Raw genomic sequence first — 27992 nt, forward strand, 5'->3', positions numbered from 1 at the left:
TATTTCAATTAAGTGTTCAGAGAAGCTGATGCATTAATCCGGACTCAAGGAATTGTTTTTCTATTATAGTGACTGACTGTGAACTTAAATTATTTTGTTTAAGGCCTACAGCTAAAATTATAATACAGGTATTATACAGGTTAACCTGTATTTACATAAATTCAAACGTAAAATCAACTTATATGTCTGTAGGCGTAGGGTTTACCTTGTTTTTGCACCCGGCGTCATCACAGGAACAGTTCTCTGTGCATAACCTTCGCAATTTGCGGCATCTGCAATTTTCTTGGTGCAATCCAGATTGCATCTACATAAGCAAGGTCGCTTTCTGTTTCGTCGCAATGCCAACTCTTTCTTAAATAATCATAGAACCAGTTTTAGGACCTTCTATAAACTTGTTTAGTTCAGGAAAACCAATGTGTTGTACACATAATTGTGAAGTAACTAACAACACCAGATTAACAAACATCTAGCTCAAAAGTGGACGGAAATAAAATGTTATCATTTTGATAATATTTTAAAACTTATCATCACCTTCATCATCTTCCTCCTCTTCATAAAAATTCCCTTTTGATGTCCCTGGAGTGGCAAAAGCAACTTCCACTGGGTAGTCTTTTTCTAAGTCAAATCAAATAAATAAATAAAAAATAAATATTTCTTTATTGTCACATAACATTTTGTACATGTGCATAGCTAAATTTAGTTAAATTATTTAGTTAGCGTTTAAATGGTTACTGGGTTTTTAACATTCAAATAACGCAAGGCGTATTTTGTTGAGGGAAGAGTTAATTCATGAGCAGAACACAATCTGTCTTGGGACGCCGACAGTAGTTTGATTTTTTGATGCAAGTTTGAGTGTGTGATTAGGAGAAGTTTTTGAAAGTTCAACAAAGTCTTCCCTATTTTTACACATATGAGAAGTACTACCAGAGTCGAGACACCAAATGTTGTCTTTGGGTTTACATTCTCCGGATAAAAGACAAAGTTCTTCTGTTTTGAAATATTTGTGATTGTATTTAGTTTTTGCCCAAAATGTTTCTGTTGAATGATTATTTCTCCCACATTTTTTACAGAAACCCTTTGAATTTTGATTAAAGTTTTTGTGCTTGCTGTTAACACTTTTAGAGAAAAATTCACCGTCAGTGCTTTGTTTTTCAACTCTATCTTTAGAGTGTGAATTTACTACTACTTTTTGCCTAGCTTCAAATTCTTCAAGTATTTTAATTTTAGCTTATCAGGTTTAGGAAGAGAATCTCGTGACTCTATTGCGACTCGAAAGTTCTCAAATAATGAATTAAGACTGTACAACATCATTATGGACAAAAGATAATCATTTATGACAATGTCTAATTCTAATAATTTATCAACAGCATCAGTAAATTCATCTAAGTGATTTCTTACATTATGTCCATCTTTCAATTTGTGTAGAATCAATTTCTTTAAAAGTGTTACCTTACGGGCAGGACCTTTAGATGCATAAATATTATTCAAAGTGTCCCAAATATCTTTTGAGGTGTTGCAGCTTTTTATATTTCTAAGCTCACCTGCAGAGATTAGTAGTATTAAATCTGATTTTGCTATCAAGTCTTGATTCAACCACCTTTTCTTCTTTTCAGGATCTGTATCATCAGGACATGGTTCTTCACCACAGACATATTTCAACAGATCTGATTTTATTAATATCGCTTGTGCCTGAATTCTCCAAGTATCATAGTTATTTTTGTTTAGAGGTTCAATTCGGTAATTTACAGTACTAGTCATTTTGTGAAAATGTTATGAGATGTTACAAGAACAAAACTTTACACTTCAACCTAGGCTGACTGATAAATTATTTAGATTGAAAAAGATTTAACTTGGGAATATATTAAATTCATGAGTCTAGAACCCTCTGGGCCCATAACCTAAAGGGGAGAGCATATTAAATGTGAAATTTACTCTAAAACTCATGAATATCAAACTAAATTTAGACAAAATAGAAAACTAGTGTTTAATTGAATCAAGGAAAAACACAAATGTAATAATCAAATATAAAAACATAAACATATGACTTAAATAAAATTAATAGTCACATGCTAGCTTATATGCAGATCATGAGTGAAAATCCAACAAAATCTACTCCAGACAGGTAAAAATGAATCCCTAAACTTTGAGGTGGCAGCCAAATGATGGATTTTTGATAGGAGTACTCAATTCAATTTAAAACTTCTTTATTCGTTTCATGTACAGCAATACAATAAATAGCGTCACAGTTCCTTAATCTAACTCAGTACATTGCATTGAATTGTTCAGTTATGAAATTTACAGTTATGTAGCATCATCATTCACATCGATTAAATTGTACGGGATTTTGGTGTTACAGGCGGTGCAAACTACATAATTTTCCCCGTCTGCATTTTTTTGTATCCAGAATTGGCCGTCTGCATATTTTTGTAAGCATCTTTTGTTTGATTTTGTTTAATGTTCTTGTTGCAATTAGTGCATTTTTCCTGTGAAACAGAAGCTAAATTTAGTTTGGAAGTGGAGTGAAACATAATATAGTTTTAGATAAAATAATCACACAAAACATAGAACACGTGAAATTTGTTTTAAAAATAAATGAGTTTGGAAAAAGAAAAGTTATTGGGTAATGTATAATTTAGTAACCTTAACTGGGTAAAATTGCCTCTTAATGTTTCTATATCTTTATCTGTAAAAAATTTCAATTTAAGTTAATAATTGATAATCTCAATAATAAATACCTAACTAATGTATAAGAAATTGAAATATAAAATCAATAAAATAAAAAATAAATAGAAATATAAAATAAATACAAATATAAAATAACATATAAAATATAAATAATTATAATAACTAAACCAATTCGTAAATTAAAAAGAAAAAACATGTGGCTAGGATTCAGTCGAAACTTCGTTGCCATTGACTGTATATCTAAGGAACGTTACAGCCTCAGGTGCAGGTACGAGGGCATGATTCAAAAGTGTTTGTACTAGAATGTTATCCACAAATATTTAACGATCTCTTGTCTTACATGACTAGATACACTATATGTTTCTAGGTTACTTACTCTTCTACGGATGTTTAGGTTGCATTTGCTGCAAACTGGATATTGTTCCCCGTCTCCATTATCTTCTTTACATAACTGGCCGTCTGAATCTTTGTACAACCATTTTTTGTTTGATTTTAGATTAATTGTTTTGTTGCAGTTATTGCATCTTTCCTGTGAAACAGAAGCTAAATTTAGTTTGGAAGTGGAGTGAAACATAGTATAGTTGTAGATAAAATAATCAAACAAAACATAGAACACGTGAAATTTGTTTTAAAAATAAATGAGTTTGAAAAAAGAAAAGTTATTGGGTAATGTATAATTTAGTAACCTTAACTGGGTAAAATTGCCTCTCAATGTTTCTATATCTTTATCTGTAAAAAATTTCAATTTAAGTTAATACTTGATAATCTCAATAATAAATACCTAACTAATGTATAAGAAATTAAAATATAAAATACAATATAAATATAAAATAAATACAAATAAAAAATTAATAGAAATATAAAATAACATATAAAATATAAATAATTATAATAACTAAACCAATTCGTAAATTAAAAGGAAAAAACATGTGGCTCGGATTCAGTCGAAACTTCGTTGCCATTGACTGTATATCTAAGGAACATTACGTCCTCAGTCAGCACTCCTCGTCCCTGCACATGGGATCACGCCTCCCTTTGCGTTTACTCAGGTGCAGGTACGAGGGCATGATTCAAAAGTGTTTGTACTAGAACGTTATCCACAAATATTTAACGATCTCTTGTCTTACATGACTAGATACACTATATGTTTCTAGGTTACTTACTCTACTACGGATGTTCAAGTTGCATTTTGCGCACACTCGATATTTTTCCCCGTCTGCACTATTTTCTTCAACACAAAACTGGCCGTCTGAATCTTTGTACAACCATTTTTTGTTTGATTTTAGATTAATTGTTTTGTTGCAGTTATTGCATTTTTCCTGTGAAACAGAAGCTAAATCTTTATTTTGAAGTGGAGTGAGTCATAATATAGTTGTAGATAAAATAATCACACAAAACATAGAACACGTGAAATTTGTTTTAAAAATAAATGAGTTTGAAAAAAGAAAAGTTATTGGGTAATGTATCATTTAGTAATTTTGTTGCCAACAATTATACCACTTACTTTTAGACTATTAGGCTATGAATATTTCAATTAAGTGTTCAGAGAAGCTGATGCATTAATCCGGACTCAAGGAATTGTTTTTCTATTATAGTGACCGACTGTGAACTTAAATTATTTTGTTTAAGGCCTACAGCTAAAATTATAATACTTGAACAAATTTGGAAATATAGTCTACTGGTAAGAGTAAGGAACTTTTTAACTAACTTAAATTGGAAAGTTATTGAATTGCATGTACAGGTTAACCTGTATTACATAAATTCAAACGTAAAATCAACTTATATGTCTGTAGGCGTAGGGTTTACCTTGTCTTTGCACCCGGCGTCATCACAGGAACAGTTCTCTGTCAATTTCTCTTTCGCTAATTAGTAAAATATTTTAATTCTCTACTTTAAAACCGCGCAACAGTTACTTACCCCACCGTGATTCTTGTAGTACTGATTGCACGCGTTGCATTCTGTGCCACCTTTCCACCATTTTGATGATGTCACAGTGTTACAGTTGTTACAGATTTTCTGCAGCCACATGTAACAAAAGTTAAGTCTGTAGTGAAAAATAATATAGGCTAGTGGTAGATGTGACCTTTGAAGTTAGTCCAGTCATTGAGTAGTGGAGATTCAACAAAATTGTTTCAAAAGGTTCTCAACAGATTTCATTACTTTTATACCTCCACACAACACAACCACTTTGAGCAGACTTTGAACAGACTTTGAGCCAACCACCCACTAATGGTTTTTTTCGAATACTTCTTTCGGGCTCCCCTTCCAAATTAGCTGTGCAGATTCTAATACAAATTATTAAGAATTATTATCTTAGTGCAAGGACAAGGTAGCTAAAGGTCCATAGTTCTTTATTAAGGAACTATAGAAGCTAAAATTATTTTATGATCACTGCTGTTTAAAACCCTATATAAAAAACCAATCAAGAAAAATATTTAAACATTTTCAAATCTACTAAATCCATGGCAACGATGAGAAACCATCTAAATGAGGTTTTATTAACATGTCTCACTCATTACACACGGGCCCATCTAGGAGGCTAACTGTCTCCTTTAAAACCGCCCAACAGTTTTACTTACCCCACGGTGATTATTCGGCCATTGAAAGCAGGCGTTGCACATTGTATTCTTTTTTCTCCATTTACTGGTCTGGTCAGTGCCACAGTTTTTACAGGTAATCTGTAGCCACATGTAACAGAAGTTAAGTCTGTAGTGTAAAATAATATAGGCTAGTGGGAGATATGACCTTTGAAATAAGTCCATTCATTGAGTAGTGGAGGTTCAACAAAATTGTTTCAAAAGGTTTCTCAACAGATTTCATGACTTTTATACCTCTACACAGCACAAAAAAGTCTACCGAAGTCTGACTTGGGGAAGTTCCTGATATTAGGTTATTTAAATTAGAATAATAATTGCTCCCAGAAAAAAAATTGTTAAACACATTATTGCTAGATGTAGGGTGTAGTATATAGTTTTTAATGTTTACGAGGGTGGGGAAACTAAATCTGCAACTTAAATGAGATTTGACCTCACAAAATCCTACTACCGCATCAATGTTCCGTCAAATCAAATCAAATCATCTTTATTTTTGCACAGAAAAAAAACTGTATAATAGCGTCACAAGAATATATAATAAAACTAAATTATAAATGCTGTTAGAACTAAAACGCAACTGAACAGTATCTTAATTCGATCGGCAACTTAAAAAATCTTTCACAGTGTAGGGAGCTTGTTCCAAGAGTATGCGTTTGACCGCTCTCCCAAATTTGTCTTTGTCTTGCTCCACTTTCAGGGGTTCAGGCAACACATTGAAAAACCTGATACTATTATAAAATAGGTGTCTCTCAAAGAAACTTGTCCTGTGCTTAGGTAGCTTAATATTGTTTTTTTGTCTGAGAGTGTACTGCATTGAATGGAACTGCGGTTGATACAGTTAATTTCCTTTTAAAAACGATAGACAACTGAGTATGTATATGGATGGAAATGTGAGAATATTGTATTCCTTGAAGAGAGGCTTGCAAGAAGTACGACGGGATATTCTGAAGGCTGCTCTAAGGGCTTTTTTCTGAAGACGGAAGACAAACTTTGTTCGTACGCTCTCACAGCCCTAAACTGCCACCAAATACGACAATAATGGGTAAATCAGTCCATAATAGGCACTCAAGGTTACACGAGAATCGGTAAACCTCGAAAGACCTCTGATCACAAAAATTCCTGTGCTAATTCTTCTTGATATGAGCTCTATATGGTCATGAAAGTTGAGCTATCTGTCTAAAACCAAACCAAGAAACTTAGCATTGCTGTAAGAAGAGATCTCTTCGTCACCTATCAAAACAGTCAGTGTGACTTGCTTTTTTGAGCTGTTAATATGGTATTGGAGCATTTTTGTTTTCTTGCAGTTTAGAAGAAGTTGGTTGTTTTGGAACCATTTGCAACAAAAAGTAAAAACAAAAACAACAAAAGTAAAACAAACTGCAATCAAAATATTAATAACGAAATTAGTATCCTACACCAAAATATCCAGCACCTACCCTCCAGACTAGACATGTTGTCTATCTTACTAGATGAAATTTCAGTGGATTTATTAGTACTGACAGAACATAAAATGAAAGAAAATGAAATAAATCGTTTGAATACAAAAAATATGACAGTTAAATCTTGTTATGCTCGAAAATTAACATGTGGAAGTAATGTATTAATTTTGGCCAGATCAGCACTTTATTTATTAATTTATTATTATTAGAAACATCGTCTTTAATTAATTGATTTTAGTGTAAAGTTCAATGAGGATATTTAGTAATCATTGCTTTGTCTGAAGAATGCAGATATAAATTATTTCCTCATTAAATTTAGTTTTAAAAATACATTATTGGTTTAAATTGTGTATTTTATAATCCAATCAAAATTGCAGTCTTGAGAAAATATTTTTGTTCACTAATGTGTATTTTTATCATATTTAAGTATTCAAACAGATCAGAAGGAATTATTAAAAAAAAAATAGCAAACCGGCCATTGGTGACCTGCATGTTCATAGGATACACTACCAACCACTTAGCTAAAAGATTCGCCCAATCCGATGATTTCGAGGTGTATGTCTAAACCAAGGATTATGAACACCTCACTATGCCCCAGTGGTTGTAGTATATCGCTACAAACACACAGATCGCCAATTATTTGCCACACAGGACGGGATTCGAACCCGAGCAGACGAATGCCACTGGCCAAGTGACACACGCCCTAGCCTTCTCGGCTATCTGTGCTTGAAGACTGAGTCAAAAACCGGTATTTAAGCTGACGCCACTGATTGCGAACAGATAGCGCTACAGATGGTTGTTCAATGCGTTACTAGGTAGCAGCACTAGTTAGTCACGAACTATTTAGATGATATTTTTCAGTTTATATTGTGTTCCTGAGATTTTGCTGCAAAACATTATTTTCCCTAAAATGGCTTTATTATGACAACCTCGTCCAACTAAATCAAAGTTAAATTCAATATTACACAGTAAACTATATGTCTTTTGATTTTATGAGATTTTGGTTTCAAACAATGCTATCAGAACATAAAAATGTATAGGAAAACCAGGAAAATTACAACAAAAACTAAGTTTTATTTCATGTTTACTACAAATACGAGGATTTATCTTTGCTAAACATTTTCTTATCGTCTTATTATTCAAAATTAGCCTAATTAATAAAATAGTGACAACATTACAGTTAAAATTCAACAACAGGTAATATGTGGAACAATGTTTAAATCCACTTTTTGTTTTTGATGTTTGTAAATAAATACTTGTAAATTGTCTCTAGCTACGCTTATTTTAAAAACAAGTTTTAGTATTATTTATGACTGGATAGCGTAATATGTATCAGTTATTAATGTGACATTCACAGGTTCTTCCAAGGACGAAGTTCTAGCCACGGGTTCGGTAGTGGGAGGTTCTAAAGTGCTCTTCTCCAAAGTGTTCTTCTCTTCTACAGTGGGGAGTTTGACTCCACCCTGCAGTAAAGATAATTAGTTTCTAATTTACTACAAAAAACTCTAAAATATAAATCAGAATATAAATCCGGAGCCTAAGCTGAGTAGGTGTGGTCCTTCAATTGTTGAATCCTTCGTTTAAGACCACTCAAACTTCAGTAGAGACTATGGGGAGATTTGGAAATTGGGACCGATACAAAAAAAGTCTACCGAAATCTGATATAATATAGTTAACATGGTGTCAGAATAACTTGTGAGAATGGATTGTAAACCTGCACCTCTTGATTTGAGCAATACTACTACCAGCTTAAATTAGATTCAATTATATTCATCCTAAATTAAAGTATACTACCTAATTGGCTACATGGTAGGGGTATAAGTTACTTACCCCATTGTGGTTCATTTGCCATTGATGACAAGCATGTCATTTTTGGCCCCACCACCTAGTTGTTGTTGTGGTGGTGCAGTTGATACATATTTCTTGTAACAGAAGTTAAGTCTGTAATGAAAAATAACATAGGCTAGTGGTGGATATGACCTTTGAAATTAGTCCATTCATTGCGTAGTGGACGTTCAACAAAATTGTTTCAAAAGGTTTCTCAACAGATTTCATTACTTTTATACCTCCACACAGCACAAAAAAGTCTACCGAAATCTGACTTGGGGAAGTTCCTGATATAAGGTTATTTAAATTAGAATAATAATTGCTCCCTGAAAAAAATTTTTAAACACTTTATTGCTAGATGTAGGGTGTAGTATATCGTTTTTAATGTTTACGAGGGTGGGGAAACTAAATCTGCAACTTGAAATGAGATTTGACCTCACAAAACGCAATGGAAACGATAGTACGATGGTAACGATAGTAGTATGCTAGTAAGGAAAAGACCATAGTCTCAAATTTGAACTTTCACTTTGGCTAAAAAACAAATTACATTGCTCTAAATCAAATCGAAGATTACTAAGATTGCTTAAATAAATAATTTGAACATCCTAGTATTTTACTATGAATATTTAATTAATCTGTCATCCTCTTACAGTTGAATTGAACGTATCAATGATTAGCATTACACATAGTATAAATAAGTCAACCCTAAGTATGTCTTTACGTTTTTATCCAAATGCTGAATTTGTGACACAAAAGCTGAATGTTTACAGTTGTTATGTTAAGCAAAGTATTTTATGCCAAAAGCTAGTTTAGAATCTTAGCGCCGGCTGCTAGACTTTGTCAGACTTTGAGCCAACCACCCACTAATGGTTTTTTTTCTATCGGGCTCCCCTTCCAAATTAGCTGTGCAGATTCTAAAACAAATTCTTAAGAATTATTATCTTAGTGCAAGGACAAGGTAGCTAAAGTTCCATAGTTTTTTATTAAGGAACTAAAGAAGCTAAAAATTATTTTATGATCACTGCTGTTTAAAACCCTATATAAAAAACTAATCAAGAAAAATATTTAAACATTTTCAAATCTACTAAATCCATGGCAACGATGAGAAACCATCTAAATGAGGTTTTATTAACATGTCTCACTCATTACACACAGGCCCATCTAGGAGGCTAACCGTCTCCTTTAAATCCGCCCAACAGTTTTACTTACCCCACGGTGATGTTTGGGCCACAAAAAGCAGGCGTTACACATAGTTTTATTATTCCTCCATCTACTGGTCTTGTCCGTTCCGCAGTTATTACAGGTAATCTGTAGCCACATGTAACAGAAGTTAAGTCTGTAGTGAAAAATAATATAGGCTAGTGGTGGATATGACCTTTGAAATTAGTCGGTCAATGAGTAGAGGAGGTTCAACAAAATTGTTTCAAAATGTTTCTCAACAGATCTCATTACTAAACTAATAAACTAAACTAAACTAATATTTTTGTTCACTAATGTGTATTTTTATCATATTTACGTATTCAAACAGATCAGAAGGAATTATTTTTAAAAAAATAGCAAAACGACCATTGGTGACCTGCATGTTCATAGGATACACTACCAACCACTTAGCTAAAAGATTCGCCCAATCCGGGCTAGGTAGCAGCACCAGCTACTCAGGGACTATTTAGATTTTATTTTTTTAAACTTACATTAAGTTACTGTGTTAAAAAAAACTTAATTCACGCTATGCAACGGAACTAGACTGACGATTTAAAAAATTACACCAAACTTGATCGAAGCAACAATCATCAGTGTAAGTTCAAAGGAGAAATAGTCTTAATCCCAAGAATACCGATTTCATCTGAAATACCTTCTGAATTCAAGCGACTACAATTTCCTTTGCGTCTTGCTTTCGCAATGACCATTAATAAGGCACAAGGGCAATCCCTGACTATCGCTGGTTTAAATTTAGAAAATGCATGCTTTTCACACGGACAGCTGTATGTTGCGTGCTCACGTCTTGGTACGCCTAAAAACTTATATATTTATACACCTAATGAAAAAAAATCATAGTTTATCCACTGGCATTAAAGTAAAATAAATATTCTATACTTGTTCTTAGTATACTTTTTTTATTATTTATCGTAAACAACAAATTACCATTTAAAAATATAGTTATTAAGCACAGCAACTCGCGCCGGGTAACTGCTAGTAACCTATAAAGTATTTAAAAATATACTTTACTGTTGATGTCGAAAAGCCTAATTCTTTTTTCTTGGCCACTTTCCTCGAGCCATTCCTGGAGGCCTGCTCTCCTGGAACAAAACACATACGTCATTATGGTGATTTCAATTATTTTAAAATCAAATCACATGTGGCAGTAGGGGGGTCTATTATAGATGATGGTTATGAAATCATTTACTGCCAATCTCTACATAACCATTCACGAAGGAACGGTCAACAAACTTACTTGTAAACATACTAACTTGTAGATCATTAAATGGAATTCTTCATTTAAAGATTTAGTTTTATTTTAAAACAAGAAACGTCCCCCATGGTTGTTGTACGCCAAAAAGACAAAGTCCGAATCTGCTTAGATCCAACCGATTTGAACAAAAATATTAAACGTCGCCATCACCCACTTCAAACTTTAGAAGATTTATCATCTAGGTGAAATGGCTCAAGATTTTTCACACTCCTAGATTGCAGAGAATGATTTTGGCAAATTAAGGTTTCTGAGCGTACTTCTAAGTATTTAACTTTTTCCACGCGCGGATGATCCGCGTCGTGTGGCCCCGGCCTTACATTCGGGAACTAGTTCCACACGCGACGTGGCACGGGCAAACGTTTTGTCATGACTGGGGTTTGTCATGACTGCCCCCCCCCCCCCAACCACATTATCAGAACAATGTCGATAGTATTTGTCTTTCTTTACTGACAATGAGAATCGCCGTCGTAGATTATATTTTAAAAAATATATTGAAAAATTCTAACTAATTTATTTCAACTACCTTGTATATACTAAAATATACTGGACAATTAAAGAAAAAAGTTAATAAACTTACTTAGACTGTCCATTTACAAGTCTCCTGGTAGCTGTTGCTTTGGTAGCTGTAGCTGTAGGTTTTGCTGTTTGGCTTGTAGGTTTAGGAGTTAGTTTAGGAAATATATTTAGTTAGCATTAATATATTTTATTATTTGTTTTCAATTTGCATGTTGAATTAATTATAAACACTTAAAAATTTGAAATTAGAGAGCCAAGCAAATAAATGTGAATCATTAAAAGTTGTGAATTATCTATTGGGTTGTATCTATTGGGAGAAAAATAAACAATTTGAATAACAGAGTTAATTTTTAAACAGGTAAGGTTCTTTTTGAAATTTTGAATGATGCCTTAGTCAAGAAGCAACAACTTTGACATAAATATGGCAAAAAAATTTAGTTTCAGGTTAGATAAATAAAGAGATTTTTGTGGACCAAACATTCGTCAAGAAACAGGATACTTGTACGATTTTGAGTTCATATCCTTATAAATAATACTAGCCACCCATTAAACAAATCAGTTGTCATTCAAGCTTTTTTTTGTTTTGATCGATATGTTATTGGGAATGACTTTAAAACAATTGGGGGTTAGCGGTTTTTCCAACGGGAAAACACTGCCAACCAGACGATGTAATTACAGCTCTAACTTAACACCAAAGTTACTGTGCCTAACAGGAAGTATAGTTTCCTGTTATAACTGAAATGAATCTATAAATTTACCTCCGTCCCTTCAAAGGAATTATAGAGTTCTGCGGACAAAAATGTGAAATAGGCTACTGTGTGTTCCTAATTGACCTGCATTGTGTTGGTATCAAAATGCATGGTAAAACTGAAATATCAAGTGACTCTAGGCAAGGGGCTGAGCTTTTATTTAAAATGTAATAATTCAAAAATCCTAAATGTAATCATACACTATTGTTGTTATTCTCCTCACCTGTACATTTGAAGTAGTCGATGTGGAAAATCATGTTTTTCACCATCAGCTCCTCCCCAAAATATCTCGTCTTACACCCAAAACAATACCTCCTCGCACAACTCGTCTTAACTGCAGACAACACACACACACACCACTTAGACATAATCAATCTTATCTCAGTAAATAAATCAGCACTTATCACGTAACTTGTATCCAAAAAATATTCTCTCAAAGACATCTCAAACGTTAATGCAAACTTACGTGCACGTGTGCGTGTTGGGTTATTGTGTATAAAACACAAGCACTAACCCAACACAAAAATAATAATGGATGTTGGAATCAGACTGCTGTACTGGGTTTCATACAGGTTCATACAGTATCACTGTCACAACTTATACATATCTTTCACATTAATAATAATGCAAAAATATAACTGTTTATCTTTACAAGCCAATACACGGGCTAAGTGCACATTCATATCAAATGTTGAATTTGATCATGTTCTACCAATTAGTGATGGTTAATATGATTGATTTTTTTATTTGAACTATGCAACACTTCAATATTTTCACTGTTATTTATTATAGAATAATTCAACTTCATCATATGTTTTTCTTTTTATTAATATGTCAATCCATCTCCCTTTTCAAACCATATATAATAATTAATTGTCCATACAGACCAATAGGTAATAAATATAATATATCAATATAATATACAATATAATATAGAAAACTTTCAAATAAGGGGAGATTTTCAATAGGTATTTTTCTTAATTGACCAGTATTTTCAGATTGCGCAACTGGTTTGCAACGACAGTTGTAAAACAGTCACACCGTGTGCGCTGGGCCTAAGTGTCATGATTACCAGCTTTACATGACAAAATACACTAAATGTTTCTAGGTTACTTACCCCATTTGAGTAAAGGTACATGTGACACGCGTTGCATAATGGCATGAAAGAATATCTCGGGTGTTTAATTGCTATGTTACAAGTTGGATTGAAACATAGCACATTCATACCTATCTTGAACCTGTAAAACAGAAGTGATGTACAGATTATTCACTGTAAACAATTCAGTTATACATTACAGTCAAAAGGCATAAGAGGCTGTAACATTAACTGGCTTAAATTACCTCTTAAAATTTCTATATAATATGTGGTACTTTGTATGTATGGAACTAGACTGCGAGAGAGAAAGATGTTGAAATCATCGAACAAATTTGCAGACACGTGAAATTTTTTTCTTAAAATAAATGAGTATGAAAAAAGAAAAGTTATTGGATAATGTATAATTTAGTCATTTTGTTACCAACAATCAATGCCGTATTTAAGGTACATGCGACCGTAGGCCAAATTACTTAAGCGGCCCCCATCCCTGTGGTTGAAATTCCCTACGATAGCTGTGAAATAATGAAAATGTCCCACGATCATCGTCACCAGCAATTGTGTATGAAATTGTGTACATCTCAACATTTTCCTTGGGCTACAATTCCGGGTAAATCATCATTGACACCCTTGATCGCGAAGAAATCGTGAACACTGCTTTCCCTAAAACAAGGGAATATCGTCATCGACACTTGCGACCATAGCGAAATCGTGAACATCTCCCTCGGGCTGCATTTACGGGGAAATCATCACCGAGACTCAGGACTGAGGCAAAATCATGAATGATATATTTTCAATATAGTGTCAATTAATAATATTCTATCCTCCTATATTTTAATACCAGCTGATTGGTTAATTATTTATTGTTTTTCTGTTGTGAGTCGTTGTACAATTTAATGTTTTGTTTTAGTGTTTGTTATGAACACATAAAGCTATAGTTGTTACCATAGCAACCCAAATGTTTATTATGCAATGCTGTTTATTTTCTATTCTGAATTTAATACAACATTAATACAACATTTTCTATTCCGATCAGAAGGTGGGTGATGTACGGACTATTCACTGTGAACAATTCAGTTATACATTCCGGTCAAAAGACACAACAGGCTGTAACCTTAACTGGGTTAAATTGTCTCTTAATGTTTCTATATCTTTATCTGTAAAAATTTCAATTTAAGTTAATACTTGATAATCTCAATAATAAATACCTAACTAATGTATAAGAAATTAAAATATAAAATACAATATAAATATAAAATAAATACAAATAAAAAATTAATAGAAATATAAAATAACATATAAAATATAAGTAATTATAATAACTAAACCAATTCGTAAATTAAAAGGAAATAAAACATGTGGCTAGGATTCAGTCGAAACTTCGTTGCCATTGACTGTATATCTAAGGAACATTACGTCCTCAGTCAGCACTCCTCGTCCCTGCACATGGGATCACGCTTCCCTTTGCGTTTACTCGGGTGCAGGTACGAGGGCATGATTCAAATGTGTTTGTACTAGAACGTTATCCACAAATATTTAACAATCTCTTGTCTTACATGACTAGATACACTATATGTTTCTAGGTTACTTACTCTTCTACGGATGTTCAAGTTGCATTTTGCGCACACTCGATATTTTTCCCCGTCTGCACTATTTTCTTCAACACAAAACTGGCCGTCTGAATCTTTGTACAACCATTTTTTTTTTAATTTAGGTTAATTGTTGTGTTGCAGTTATTGCATTTTTTCTGTGAAACAGAAGCTAAATCTTTATTTTGAAGTGGAGTGAAACATAATATAGTTGTAGATAAAATAATCACACAAAACATAGAACACGTGAAATTTGTTTTAAAAATAAATGAGTTTGAAAAAAGAAAAGTTATTGGGTAATGTATCATTTAGTAATTTTGTTGCCAACAATTATACCACTTTTAGACTATTAGGCTATGAGTATTTCAATTAAGTGTTCAGAGAAGCTGATGCATTAATCCGGACTCAAGGAATTGTTTTTCTATTATAGTGACTGACTGTGAACTTAAATTATTTTGTTTAAGGCCTACAGCTAAAATTATAATACAGGTATTATACAGGTTAACCTGTATTTACATAAATTCAAACGTAAAATCAACTTATATGTCTGTAGGCGTAGGGTTTACCTTGTTTTTGCACCCGGCGTCATCACAGGAACAGTTCTCTGTGCATAACCTTCGCAATTTGCGGCATCTGCAATTTTCTTGGTGCAATCCAGATTGCATCTACATAAGCAAGGTCGCTTTCTGTTTCGTCGCAATGCCAACTCTTTCTTAAATAATCATAGAACCAGTTTTAGGACCTTCTATAAACTTGTTTAGTTCAGGAAAACCAATGTGTTGTACACATAATTGTGAAGTAACTAACAACACCAGATTAACAAACATCTAGCTCAAAAGTGGACGGAAATAAAATGTTATCATTTTGATAATATTTTAAAACTTATCATCACCTTCATCATCTTCCTCCTCTTCATAAAAATTCCCTTTTGATGTCCCTGGAGTGGCAAAAGCAACTTCCACTGGGTAGTCTTTTTCTAAGTCAAATCAAATAAATAAATAAAAAATAAATATTTCTTTATTGTCACATAACATTTTGTACATGTGCATAGCTAAATTTAGTTAAATTATTTAGTTAGCGTTTAAATGGTTACTGGGTTTTTAACATTCAAATAACGCAAGGCGTATTTTGTTGAGGGAAGAGTTAATTCATGAGCAGAACACAATCTGTCTTGGGACGCCGACAGTAGTTTGATTTTTTGATGCAAGTTTGAGTGTGTGATTAGGAGAAGTTTTTGAAAGTTCAACAAAGTCTTCCCTATTTTTACACATATGAGAAGTACTACCAGAGTCGAGACACCAAATGTTGTCTTTGGGTTTACATTCTCCGGATAAAAGACAAAGTTCTTCTGTTTTGAAATATTTGTGATTGTATTTAGTTTTTGCCCAAAATGTTTCTGTTGAATGATTATTTCTCCCACATTTTTTACAGAAACCCTTTGAATTTTGATTAAAGTTTTTGTGCTTGCTGTTAACACTTTTAGAGAAAAATTCACCGTCAGTGCTTTGTTTTTCAACTCTATCTTTAGAGTGTGAATTTACTACTACTTTTTGCCTAGCTTCAAATTCTTCAAGTATTTTAATTTTAGCTTATCAGGTTTAGGAAGAGAATCTCGTGACTCTATTGCGACTCGAAAGTTCTCAAATAATGAATTAAGACTGTACAACATCATTATGGACAAAAGATAATCATTTATGACAATGTCTAATTCTAATAATTTATCAACAGCATCAGTAAATTCATCTAAGTGATTTCTTACATTATGTCCATCTTTCAATTTGTGTAGAATCAATTTCTTTAAAAGTGTTACCTTACGGGCAGGACCTTTAGATGCATAAATATTATTCAAAGTGTCCCAAATATCTTTTGAGGTGTTGCAGCTTTTTATATTTCTAAGCTCACCTGCAGAGATTAGTAGTATTAAATCTGATTTTGCTATCAAGTCTTGATTCAACCACCTTTTCTTCTTTTCAGGATCTGTATCATCAGGACATGGTTCTTCACCACAGACATATTTCAACAGATCTGATTTTATTAATATCGCTTGTGCCTGAATTCTCCAAGTATCATAGTTATTTTTGTTTAGAGGTTCAATTCGGTAATTTACAGTACTAGTCATTTTGTGAAAATGTTATGAGATGTTACAAGAACAAAACTTTACACTTCAACCTAGGCTGACTGATAAATTATTTAGATTGAAAAAGATTTAACTTGGGAATATATTAAATTCATGAGTCTAGAACCCTCTGGGCCCATAACCTAAAGGGGAGAGCATATTAAATGTGAAATTTACTCTAAAACTCATGAATATCAAACTAAATTTAGACAAAATAGAAAACTAGTGTTTAATTGAATCAAGGAAAAACACAAATGTAATAATCAAATATAAAAACATAAACATATGACTTAAATAAAATTAATAGTCACATGCTAGCTTATATGCAGATCATGAGTGAAAATCCAACAAAATCTACTCCAGACATAGGTAAAAATGAATCCCTAAACTTTGAGGTGGCAGCCAAATGATGGATTTTTGATAGGAGTACTCAATTCAATTTAAAACTTCTTTATTCGTTTCATGTACAGCAATACAATAAATAGCGTCACAGTTCCTTAATCTAACTCAGTACATTGCATTGAATTGTTCAGTTATGAAATTTACAGTTATGTAGCATCATCATTCACATCGATTAAATTGTACGGGATTTTGGTGTTACAGGCGGTGCAAACTACATAATTTTCCCCGTCTGCATTTTTTTGTATCCAGAATTGGCCGTCTGCATATTTTTGTAAGCATCTTTTGTTTGATTTTGTTTAATGTTCTTGTTGCAATTAGTGCATTTTTCCTGTGAAACAGAAGCTAAATTTAGTTTGGAAGTGGAGTGAAACATAATATAGTTTTAGATAAAATAATCACACAAAACATAGAACACGTGAAATTTGTTTTAAAAATAAATGAGTTTGGAAAAAGAAAAGTTATTGGGTAATGTATAATTTAGTAACCTTAACTGGGTAAAATTGCCTCTTAATGTTTCTATATCTTTATCTGTAAAAAATTTCAATTTAAGTTAATAATTGATAATCTCAATAATAAATACCTAACTAATGTATAAGAAATTGAAATATAAAATCAATAAAATAAAAAATAAATAGAAATATAAAATAAATACAAATATAAAATAACATATAAAATATAAATAATTATAATAACTAAACCAATTCGTAAATTAAAAAGAAAAAACATGTGGCTAGGATTCAGTCGAAACTTCGTTGCCATTGACTGTATATCTAAGGAACGTTACAGCCTCAGGTGCAGGTACGAGGGCATGATTCAAAAGTGTTTGTACTAGAATGTTATCCACAAATATTTAACGATCTCTTGTCTTACATGACTAGATACACTATATGTTTCTAGGTTACTTACTCTTCTACGGATGTTCAAGTTGCATTTTGCGCACACTCGATATTTTTCCCCGTCTGCACTATTTTCTTCAACACAAAACTGGCCGTCTGAATCTTTGTACAACCATTTTTTTTTTAATTTAGGTTAATTGTTGTGTTGCAGTTATTGCATTTTTTCTGTGAAACAGAAGCTAAATCTTTATTTTGAAGTGGAGTGAAACATAATATAGTTGTAGATAAAATAATCACACAAAACATAGAACACGTGAAATTTGTTTTAAAAATAAATGAGTTTGAAAAAAGAAAAGTTATTGGGTAATGTATCATTTAGTAATTTTGTTGCCAACAATTATACCACTTTTAGACTATTAGGCTATGAGTATTTCAATTAAGTGTTCAGAGAAGCTGATGCATTAATCCGGACTCAAGGAATTGTTTTTCTATTATAGTGACTGACTGTGAACTTAAATTATTTTGTTTAAGGCCTACAGCTAAAATTATAATACAGGTATTATACAGGTTAACCTGTATTTACATAAATTCAAACGTAAAATCAACTTATATGTCTGTAGGCGTAGGGTTTACCTTGTTTTTGCACCCGGCGTCATCACAGGAACAGTTCTCTGTGCATAACCTTCGCAATTTGCGGCATCTGCAATTTTCTTGGTGCAATCCAGATTGCATCTACATAAGCAAGGTCGCTTTCTGTTTCGTCGCAATGCCAACTCTTTCTTAAATAATCATAGAACCAGTTTTAGGACCTTCTATAAACTTGTTTAGTTCAGGAAAACCAATGTGTTGTACACATAATTGTGAAGTAACTAACAACACCAGATTAACAAACATCTAGCTCAAAAGTGGACGGAAATAAAATGTTATCATTTTGATAATATTTTAAAACTTATCATCACCTTCATCATCTTCCTCCTCTTCATAAAAATTCCCTTTTGATGTCCCTGGAGTGGCAAAAGCAACTTCCACTGGGTAGTCTTTTTCTAAGTCAAATCAAATAAATAAATAAAAAATAAATATTTCTTTATTGTCACATAACGTTTTGTACATGTGCATAGCTAAATTTAGTTAAATTATTTAGTTAGCGTTTAAATGGTTACTGGGTTTTTAACATTCAAATAACGCAAGGCGTATTTTGTTGAGGGAAGAGTTAATTCATGAGCAGAACACAATCTGTCTTGGGACGCCGACAGTAGTTTGATTTTTTGATGCAAGTTTGAGTGTGTGATTAGGAGAAGTTTTTGAAAGTTCAACAAAGTCTTCCCTATTTTTACACATATGAGAAGTACTACCAGAGTCGAGACACCAAATGTTGTCTTTGGGTTTACATTCTCCGGATAAAAGACAAAGTTCTTCTGTTTTGAAATATTTGTGATTGTATTTAGTTTTTGCCCAAAATGTTTCTGTTGAATGATTATTTCTCCCACATTTTTTACAGAAACCCTTTGAATTTTGATTAAAGTTTTTGTGCTTGCTGTTAACACTTTTAGAGAAAAATTCACCGTCAGTGCTTTGTTTTTCAACTCTATCTTTAGAGTGTGAATTTACTACTACTTTTTGCCTAGCTTCAAATTCTTCAAGTATTTTAATTTTAGCTTATCAGGTTTAGGAAGAGAATCTCGTGACTCTATTGCGACTCGAAAGTTCTCAAATAATGAATTAAGACTGTACAACATCATTATGGACAAAAGATAATCATTTATGACAATGTCTAATTCTAATAATTTATCAACAGCATCAGTAAATTCATCTAAGTGATTTCTTACATTATGTCCATCTTTCAATTTGTGTAGAATCAATTTCTTTAAAAGTGTTACCTTACGGGCAGGACCTTTAGATGCATAAATATTATTCAAAGTGTCCCAAATATCTTTTGAGGTGTTGCAGCTTTTTATATTTCTAAGCTCACCTGCAGAGATTAGTAGTATTAAATCTGATTTTGCTATCAAGTCTTGATTCAACCACCTTTTCTTCTTTTCAGGATCTGTATCATCAGGACATGGTTCTTCACCACAGACATATTTCAACAGATCTGATTTTATTAATATCGCTTGTGCCTGAATTCTCCAAGTATCATAGTTATTTTTGTTTAGAGGTTCAATTCGGTAATTTACAGTACTAGTCATTTTGTGAAAATGTTATGAGATGTTACAAGAACAAAACTTTACACTTCAACCTAGGCTGACTGATAAATTATTTAGATTGAAAAAGATTTAACTTGGGAATATATTAAATTCATGAGTCTAGAACCCTCTGGGCCCATAACCTAAAGGGGAGAGCATATTAAATGTGAAATTTACTCTAAAACTCATGAATATCAAACTAAATTTAGACAAAATAGAAAACTAGTGTTTAATTGAATCAAGGAAAAACACAAATGTAATAATCAAATATAAAAACATAAACATATGACTTAAATAAAATTAATAGTCACATGCTAGCTTATATGCAGATCATGAGTGAAAATCCAACAAAATCTACTCCAGACATAGGTAAAAATGAATCCCTAAACTTTGAGGTGGCAGCCAAATGATGGATTTTTGATAGGAGTACTCAATTCAATTTAAAACTTCTTTATTCGTTTCATGTACAGCAATACAATAAATAGCGTCACGGTTCCTTAATCTAACTCAGTACATTGCATTGAATTGTTCAGTTATGAAATTTACAGTTATGTAGCATCATCATTCACATCGATTAAATTGTACGGGATTTTGGTGTTACAGTGTGACATTGGCTTTCTGTTTTACCGAAGCAATAGTTATGTAGAACTGATCACTCTACATAACATGATTAAACAACCAAATGAAAAAGCGCGCTTTCATTGTTGCAACAATAACAGAGGAGTCAGAGTTGAACACCAGCTGTAACTGTTGATTTGAGGCTCAGCCACGGCTACCGTGAGCGATAAGGACGCTACATAACCTTTGACCGTCAAGCGTTGTCCAGTCGACATTGGAAGTAGAGAGTCTGTTACATTAAGTAGTAGTAGAGAGAGAGAGACGAGAGCGTGCACGAGACTTCAGGTAGAGAGCCGTAACCGACATCAAGCCCTTCAGCATCGCTGGATTTTTGTGAGCCTAAATTGGAATTTGGCTAAGGTGAGCCGCTACCATGTTATAAAATGTTATACTTGAGTTTCATGAGTAGTACAGCTAATTTGGCCTAATCATTAATATTGAAGTATTTAAAAAACTAAACTAAGCCTTGGGCATAGAATGAGATTGTCAGAACATGTGAGCAAACATTTAATTAAATACAACGAGATACTAATTAATGGTTTTACACTAAGTAAAACAGAAGTAATTAGTTTAGAACCTTCTAACTGAAAAAGTGCTAAGGTTAACAAACAAACAAAATGTAAATATTAGTTAGTAGTTTAAATGTAAATATTAGAATGAACTTTATGCATGTTGTTGCCATGATATTTATATTGCTATTTTAACCGTGCTAGAATAATTAATCTTGCAAAACTGACTACACAAAACAAAAGGCAAACAAAGGGACAAAATGTACCAAACCTTTTTTTGTTCTGCTAACATTATAATAAAGCAAGATATAGCGTAGCCATTGAACTGATTGTGGATAGCTATTTTTTATAAAATGTTAATATGAGGTTGAGGTGTAAATATGATTTGTGAACCACGTTGATAAATTATTTATTGTAGGCTATTTACTTAATCTCTCAATATGTACAGCATGTTATTTAATGATGTTATTTAATTATAAACCCATTCTTAGGTATTATTATTGTTCTAGAGTTGTAATGAGTAATTTCAGGCAAAGCTAGAGTAACAATTGTCAGTCTTACTGATACCTAGCCTATTGAGTTATTACATATTACACCCTAACATTGGTTATTCACTTTAAAGTACAGTATTTATCAATGTGCACTAGGTTCTCATTAGAAACTGAGCAAGAGTGTTTTGTAAACTATTAATAATGTATTCAGATATAAGCTGACTACTAAAGTGTCAGTAATACTTAAGCTGCGACTGGATAAGAAATACAAATGGGCTATTGTGTGGAACTGTATATAATATATTGGTAGCCTATTTAATTTATATTGTTGGAGTAAAGACTATTCTGGAGTGATTTTGTTTTAAGGGCTTTTTCCCTGGACCTGCGTCTTGGCATTGACTGGTGACCTTGCTGATCCACGAGTGTGATCGTCTGCAGGACTGTTGGACCATTGCGGGTGTCAGCACCGTTGTTTGCACCTAGAGGACATTACGCGCGGGTCACACTTGCGCTGTGATATCCGGTTGTGGACCGTACACGGACAATACGTCCTTTGTGTGTCGTTGTCGGTGCTTCTATTCGGTGAGTAGACTTTCATTTTCACACCCTTTGAATCACCCCGGACGGCCGGGCGGCATCGGTCACTATCAAGTGGAACCTGTGACCTTGGACTCTGGCAAGATAAGGAATTGGAGTGAATGACTAATTATATCCAGTTCGGAGCTCTGAGATAGAAATATTTATTGTCTTGTTTAACTCCTGAATTGAAGCTAGCTATTAGGTGTATTTATATTTATGCATGAGAGTATGTGTTTGTTATATTTTTAGAATAAGTTATTATATTTAAATTAAGTTACTATTGGAGTGTTCCTAGGGACTTGATTTGGTATTTAACAGAACTGGCCAGTATTTAATTTATGAGTATTTATTTGCACGAAACTCACTAAGTGAGCTATTTATCACTATCCTAATTGCTCTCCTTCACTTGTAGTATTTAAGATCTTAACTGTGGAAGAGAAATAGGCAATACAAGTGTATACAATTCAACATATGATCTTTATTTGTGTTTACCTAGTAGTATCGCAGGTTATTGTCTAGATAATTTTTAATCTGATTGATTACTGAGTTGTCAATGACAAAATAATATTTTGTTTTGTTTATGAGTTTGGGTGGTTAAATAATTTAAAGGTATACTGCTAATCCAAGTGCTTAAGGCCTAGTTTTTGCAAAGTCAGATTAAACTTTTGAGTGCATGGTAGTGGGCTCACTTGATGATACCTTAGGGCAGGAAAACATTCCTTGTTGGAGTCCTGCAACTGATCCATCCTAACAACAAGGTGGCGCCCTCTCTCGAGCAAATCCCGACCAACTTGGTAACAATTCAAGGGTGACCTGCTATCAGTAATCCAGACTTGGATGAGCTACGAATTTCCCCCACCACTCACGCCCTTCTCCACTGAGCTAGGCTATCAAAAGTGATATCTCAGGTGCCAAGGTGGCAAAATGGCGCCCAACGTGGGGCTTTTGGATAATACAGGAACTAAGCTGTATTGGGAAAGCTTTTAAACTGTGTGTGAACATAATTTTAATACTTCAAATTTTGTTGGTAATAATTGAGTGAAAAAAAAAATTGATACTGCTGTTTGGATTTGTTTGTTCTTTCATTAATCTGTTCCAGTTCACAAGCTAACTACTGAAAGGAGCAAAACTGGATAAAAGTTCTGCTGGTCTTATACTTTGTTGTGAATATAATTTTGTTTTGTTTATGTACTGTTCTGGTCATCTAGTGAATTTGATATTTTATCTGACAATGAGTGCCTATCATTTGCGTAAGCCTGAGGTCATCTACGAACTAAAAATCAGGAATGTTGATACGAATGATACTGCTAATGAGTTAAGGAAGCGTCTAACGCAGTGTTTATCGACAGATACAAAAATTGATGAGGCTGTTGTAAACTCCTTAGATGCAGACGTAGAATTAGAGGAATGTGAGATTAAATACCAGGATTTATCTTCATTGGTAAGCGACTATGAAGGGAATTATAACGACAACGAGTTTCACAGGATTTCAGCTCGTCTTTGGCACCTGTACCTTAGAGTAGAAAGAATCCCAGTGGGAGCGGGGGCTGATAAGGAGATTTCAGATTCAAAGGAAAAATTGTTACACCAAAGTAGGGAGCTACTGGATTCCTTTAAAGAAACCCCCACACAGAGGAGTGATGCGTTAGAAAAAACGCCGGCAACACCGTCCGAACGTCTACCTTCTCAAGTATTGGAAACTGTGACCCAGGAAACAAATTTTGAGCTGCCAAAAACTTCATCCCTTCTATCTCAACCACCTGCACTGATGGAATACGACAAGAACGTTGCTGGGGAACGGAAGCTACTGGAAGAATGGCGGCAGAACGAAGAAAGGAAATTGTACCAAGAAAGGCGTCACCAAGAAGAATGGCTTCAGAAGGAAGAGAGGAGGCTACAAGAAGAAAGAAGAAAACTGGAGGAAAAATGGCAACAGGAAGAACAGTTGTGGAAAATCAGAAAACAGCAAAGAGAGAAATTTAGCATGGAAGAGATTAGTATTCAAGAAGCTGCGAGGAAGACAGAAGTTGGAAAATTGAGGGAGGATTTAAGACCTCAAGCGGTTAGAGGATCTTTTGAGGACTGTGACCTGTCAAGATTTTCTTCAGCTCCAGATTACACACAAGCTACTTCCAGGCCAAAATATGTTCCGGTTTACAAATGGGGGCTGAAATTTGATAACTCCGGCATAAGTATTGCTTCATTCCTTGAGAGAGTGGAGGAGCTTCGAAGGGCTAGAGGAATCACTCATCAAGAACTATATGAGTCTGCGGTGGATCTGTTTTCAGGACCTGCGCTGGTATGGTACCGTGCGGCATCAAATAGAATTCAGTCTTGGCATCAATTGACGAAGGAGCTCAAGGAAGTCTTCCAACCGGCGGACTATGACCTAAGGCTCCATCAGGAGATATTTAACAGGGTGCAAGGGGATAATGAGCCTATAGATCTATATATAGCCGCGATGGAAGGCTTATACGGTAGATTAGCGGTACCTGTCCCTGAGCCCACACGCCTAGCTCAGATATATCACAACTTACATCCTCGGCTGCAAGACCGACTCGCTCTTTGTAGCATCCAAACACTTGACCAACTCCGTACCATGGGACGAAGGGCAGAGGCAGGCCGACTAAGTATGGTTAGGATAAGACCAGCAACGACACGAGAAAATACTCTCGAACCGGACCTTGCCTATCAGGATCAAAGCTACAGACGCAAAATTCCAGTGGGACGTGTAGCTGGTGTGCAACCCTTCGAGTCAAATCGCCAGGACTTTGTATGTTGGAACTGTCGAGAAAAGGGTCACAGCTTCAGATTTTGCCGAAAACCAAAACGAAGATTCTGCTTTGGTTGTGGAAAGGAAGACGTTTTGAGACAAGACTGTGGAAAATGTTGTCCAAAAAACGGGCAACGCAAGGAGTCAGGAAGGAATTAGATGGTTCTGGCTCCTTGGAAATTGAAAAGATCCTCACCACTCATAGATCGGCCGCTCAGAAGAGCACCCCAGATATTAACTATATCATACATAGCCAAGAGAAGGACAATCGGCCTTATTTGAAGGTGAGAGTGTTTGGCCGGGAGATTATAGCTTTATTGGACTCTGGGGCTTCCCAAACGTTTTTAGGTGAAAAGGGAATGTGGATTTTAAAAGAATTCCCAGCTCGCCTTCATAGTACTAGTGATCGTTTTGTGGAGACAGCAGACTCAAGACGCCATGAAGTCAAGGGCTTTGTCAACCTACCCATTACGTTACAGGGCCGAACTAAGAACCTGAATGTTTGCGTCGTACCCTCGCTGCAGCATACTCTGATCTTGGGAATAGACTTCTGGGAAGTTATGCATATTGTTGCGGATATGCACAACCGGAAGTGGGATTTCGGCCAAAAGAAAGTTGATCTGTTTTGTAGTTCGATTGAAGGTATTACCTCGGAAGATAACCTTACAGCATCAGAACGATGCAAGCTCCAAGATCTTCTGGAGAAACATTTCAAGGATGAACCTGCCACCTTAGGAAGAACTGATAGGGTGAAGCACATCATTGATACGGGAGATGCGGTCCCAATCAAGCAGCGGTACTACACTGTCTCCCCCGCTCGTCAAAAACTCATCAATGAAGAATTGGACCGGATGTTAGGGTTGGGGGTTGTGGAGCCATCACAGAGCGCCTGGTCTTCACCAATCATGTTGCTGGACAAACCAGATGGCAGTAAACGGTTTGTGGTTGATTTTAGGGCTGTGAATGCCGTGAGTAAAAAGGACGCTTATCCCTTACCGCAAGTAACCACTATCCTAGACAGGCTTAGAGACGCTAGGTTCCTGTCCAGTCTGGACATCAAAAGCGCATATTGGCAGATAGAGCTTGAGGAGTCCAGCAAGGAAAAGACTGCGTTTGCAATCCCAGGTCGCGGACTATACCAATTTGTCACCATGCCTTTTGGACTGTGTGGAGCCCCTGCGACTTGGCAACGTTTTGTGGATACAGTCTTGGGACCTGACTTAGAGCCAAACGTTTTCGTCTATCTTGACGACATTATAGTAGTGACCTCTACCTTTGACTCACACCTCCAGGTACTGGCAGAGATATTCCGAAGAATTCGTGCTGCCAAGCTTACCCTCAATCGAGAGAAGTGCAAGTTCTGCAGAAAGGAATTAAGGTACCTGGGATATATTGTTAGTGGGGATGGTTTACGCGTTGACCCTGACAAAATCAAGGCCATTGTGGATATCCCGGTACCACGTAATCCAAAGGAGATACGTCAGTTTACAGGTATGGCATCGTGGTACAGGCGCTTTATTCCCAACTTTGCGTCTCGTATGGCTCCTTTGACTTCCCTTCTGAAAAGGAGAAATCGTTTCGACTGGACTCCAGAATCTGAGACAGCTTTTCAAGACATAAAGTCCTGCCTGATCACTGCTCCCATCCTATCATGTCCGGATTTCTCGAGGCCTTTCACAATTTCCTGTGACGCCTCCGGTGTAGGAATTGGTGCGGTGCTGAGCCAGGAAATTGAGCAAGGAGAAAGTGTAGTAGCCTATGCCAGCCGTACACTTACCAGGCAAGAACAGAACTTCTCAGCCACCGAAAGAGAATGTTTGGCGGTGATCTTCGCAGTGGAGAAGTTTCGACCATACGTTGAGGGAACCAAATTCACGGTAGTGACTGACCACTACAGCTTGCTTTGGCTTAGGAATTTGAAGGACCCTACTGGACGCCTAGCTCGTTGGGCTCTGCGATTGCAACCCTATGATTTTCATCTAGTACACCGTAAGGGACATGAAAATGTTGTGCCTGATCTGTTGTCCCGCACAACCCCACCGATCGAGACTAGACCAACGTCTTCCAATATTATCTCTTGTGACTTGCTAGAGATGCCAGCGACTATCAAGGACAGATGGTACAATGAAATGTTGGACAAGGTAATGAAAGATCCTCAAAAATATTGCCAGTGGCGTGTTCAAGAGGGAAAACTGTGGAAGAATGTGGACATGTCAGGAGGCTTGCTTGAAGAGGCTAGCTGGAGACTAGTCGTACCAAAGGATCTCCGGCCTCAGGCCTTGGTCGAGTGTCATGATGACCCCCTCGCAGGACATCAAGGTGTTTTGAAAACCTATAAACGTATGCAAAGGATATATTATTGGCCAAAAATGCGAAAGGATGTCGCAACCTATGTCGCAAAATGTACTATATGCCAACAGACCAAATACGACCAGCAACTCCCTGCTGGTGTGATGGGCAGCAGACGTGCTGTTGATTCTCCTTGGCAAATGATTGCTGCAGATTTGATCGGACCACTACCAA

General features: G+C 34.9%; 1 protein-coding gene across 1 annotated transcript; it reads right to left on the bottom strand.

Moving 5' to 3' along the window:
* Window positions 1-3402: 3402 nt before the first annotated feature.
* Window positions 3403-9932, bottom strand: LOC128984793 (GATA-binding factor 6-B-like). The gene is made up of 6 exons (XM_054404161.1): window positions 9755-9932; window positions 8549-8659; window positions 5265-5363; window positions 4603-4701; window positions 3849-4004; window positions 3403-3414 (listed from the first exon to the last, which is right to left on the bottom strand). The coding sequence occupies exons 2-6, from the start codon at window positions 8561-8563 to the stop codon at window positions 3403-3405; spliced, it is 381 nt and encodes a 126-aa protein (XP_054260136.1). The 5' UTR covers window positions 8564-8659; window positions 9755-9932.
* Window positions 9933-27992: the final 18060 nt, after the last annotated feature.

This window comes from Macrosteles quadrilineatus, unplaced genomic scaffold, assembly GCF_028750875.1.
Source record: "Macrosteles quadrilineatus isolate MER2022 unplaced genomic scaffold, UCM_ALF_1.0 Scaffold_2__2_contigs__length_208266976, whole genome shotgun sequence".
In the NCBI taxonomy this organism is placed as follows: domain Eukaryota; kingdom Metazoa; phylum Arthropoda; class Insecta; order Hemiptera; family Cicadellidae; genus Macrosteles; species Macrosteles quadrilineatus.

What these genes read in the sequence shown, in the direction of transcription:
- LOC128984793 (XM_054404161.1), bottom strand. An exon ending in GGCCGAATAATCACCGTGGG is followed by an intron (nt 4,702 to 5,264) that starts GTAAGTAAAACT and finishes ATGTGGCTGCAG; the next exon opens with AAAATCTGTAACAACTGTAA. An exon ending in ACTACAAGAATCACGGTGGG is followed by an intron (nt 4,005 to 4,602) that starts GTAAGTAACTGT and finishes TCTGTTTCACAG; the next exon opens with GAAAAATGCAATAACTGCAA.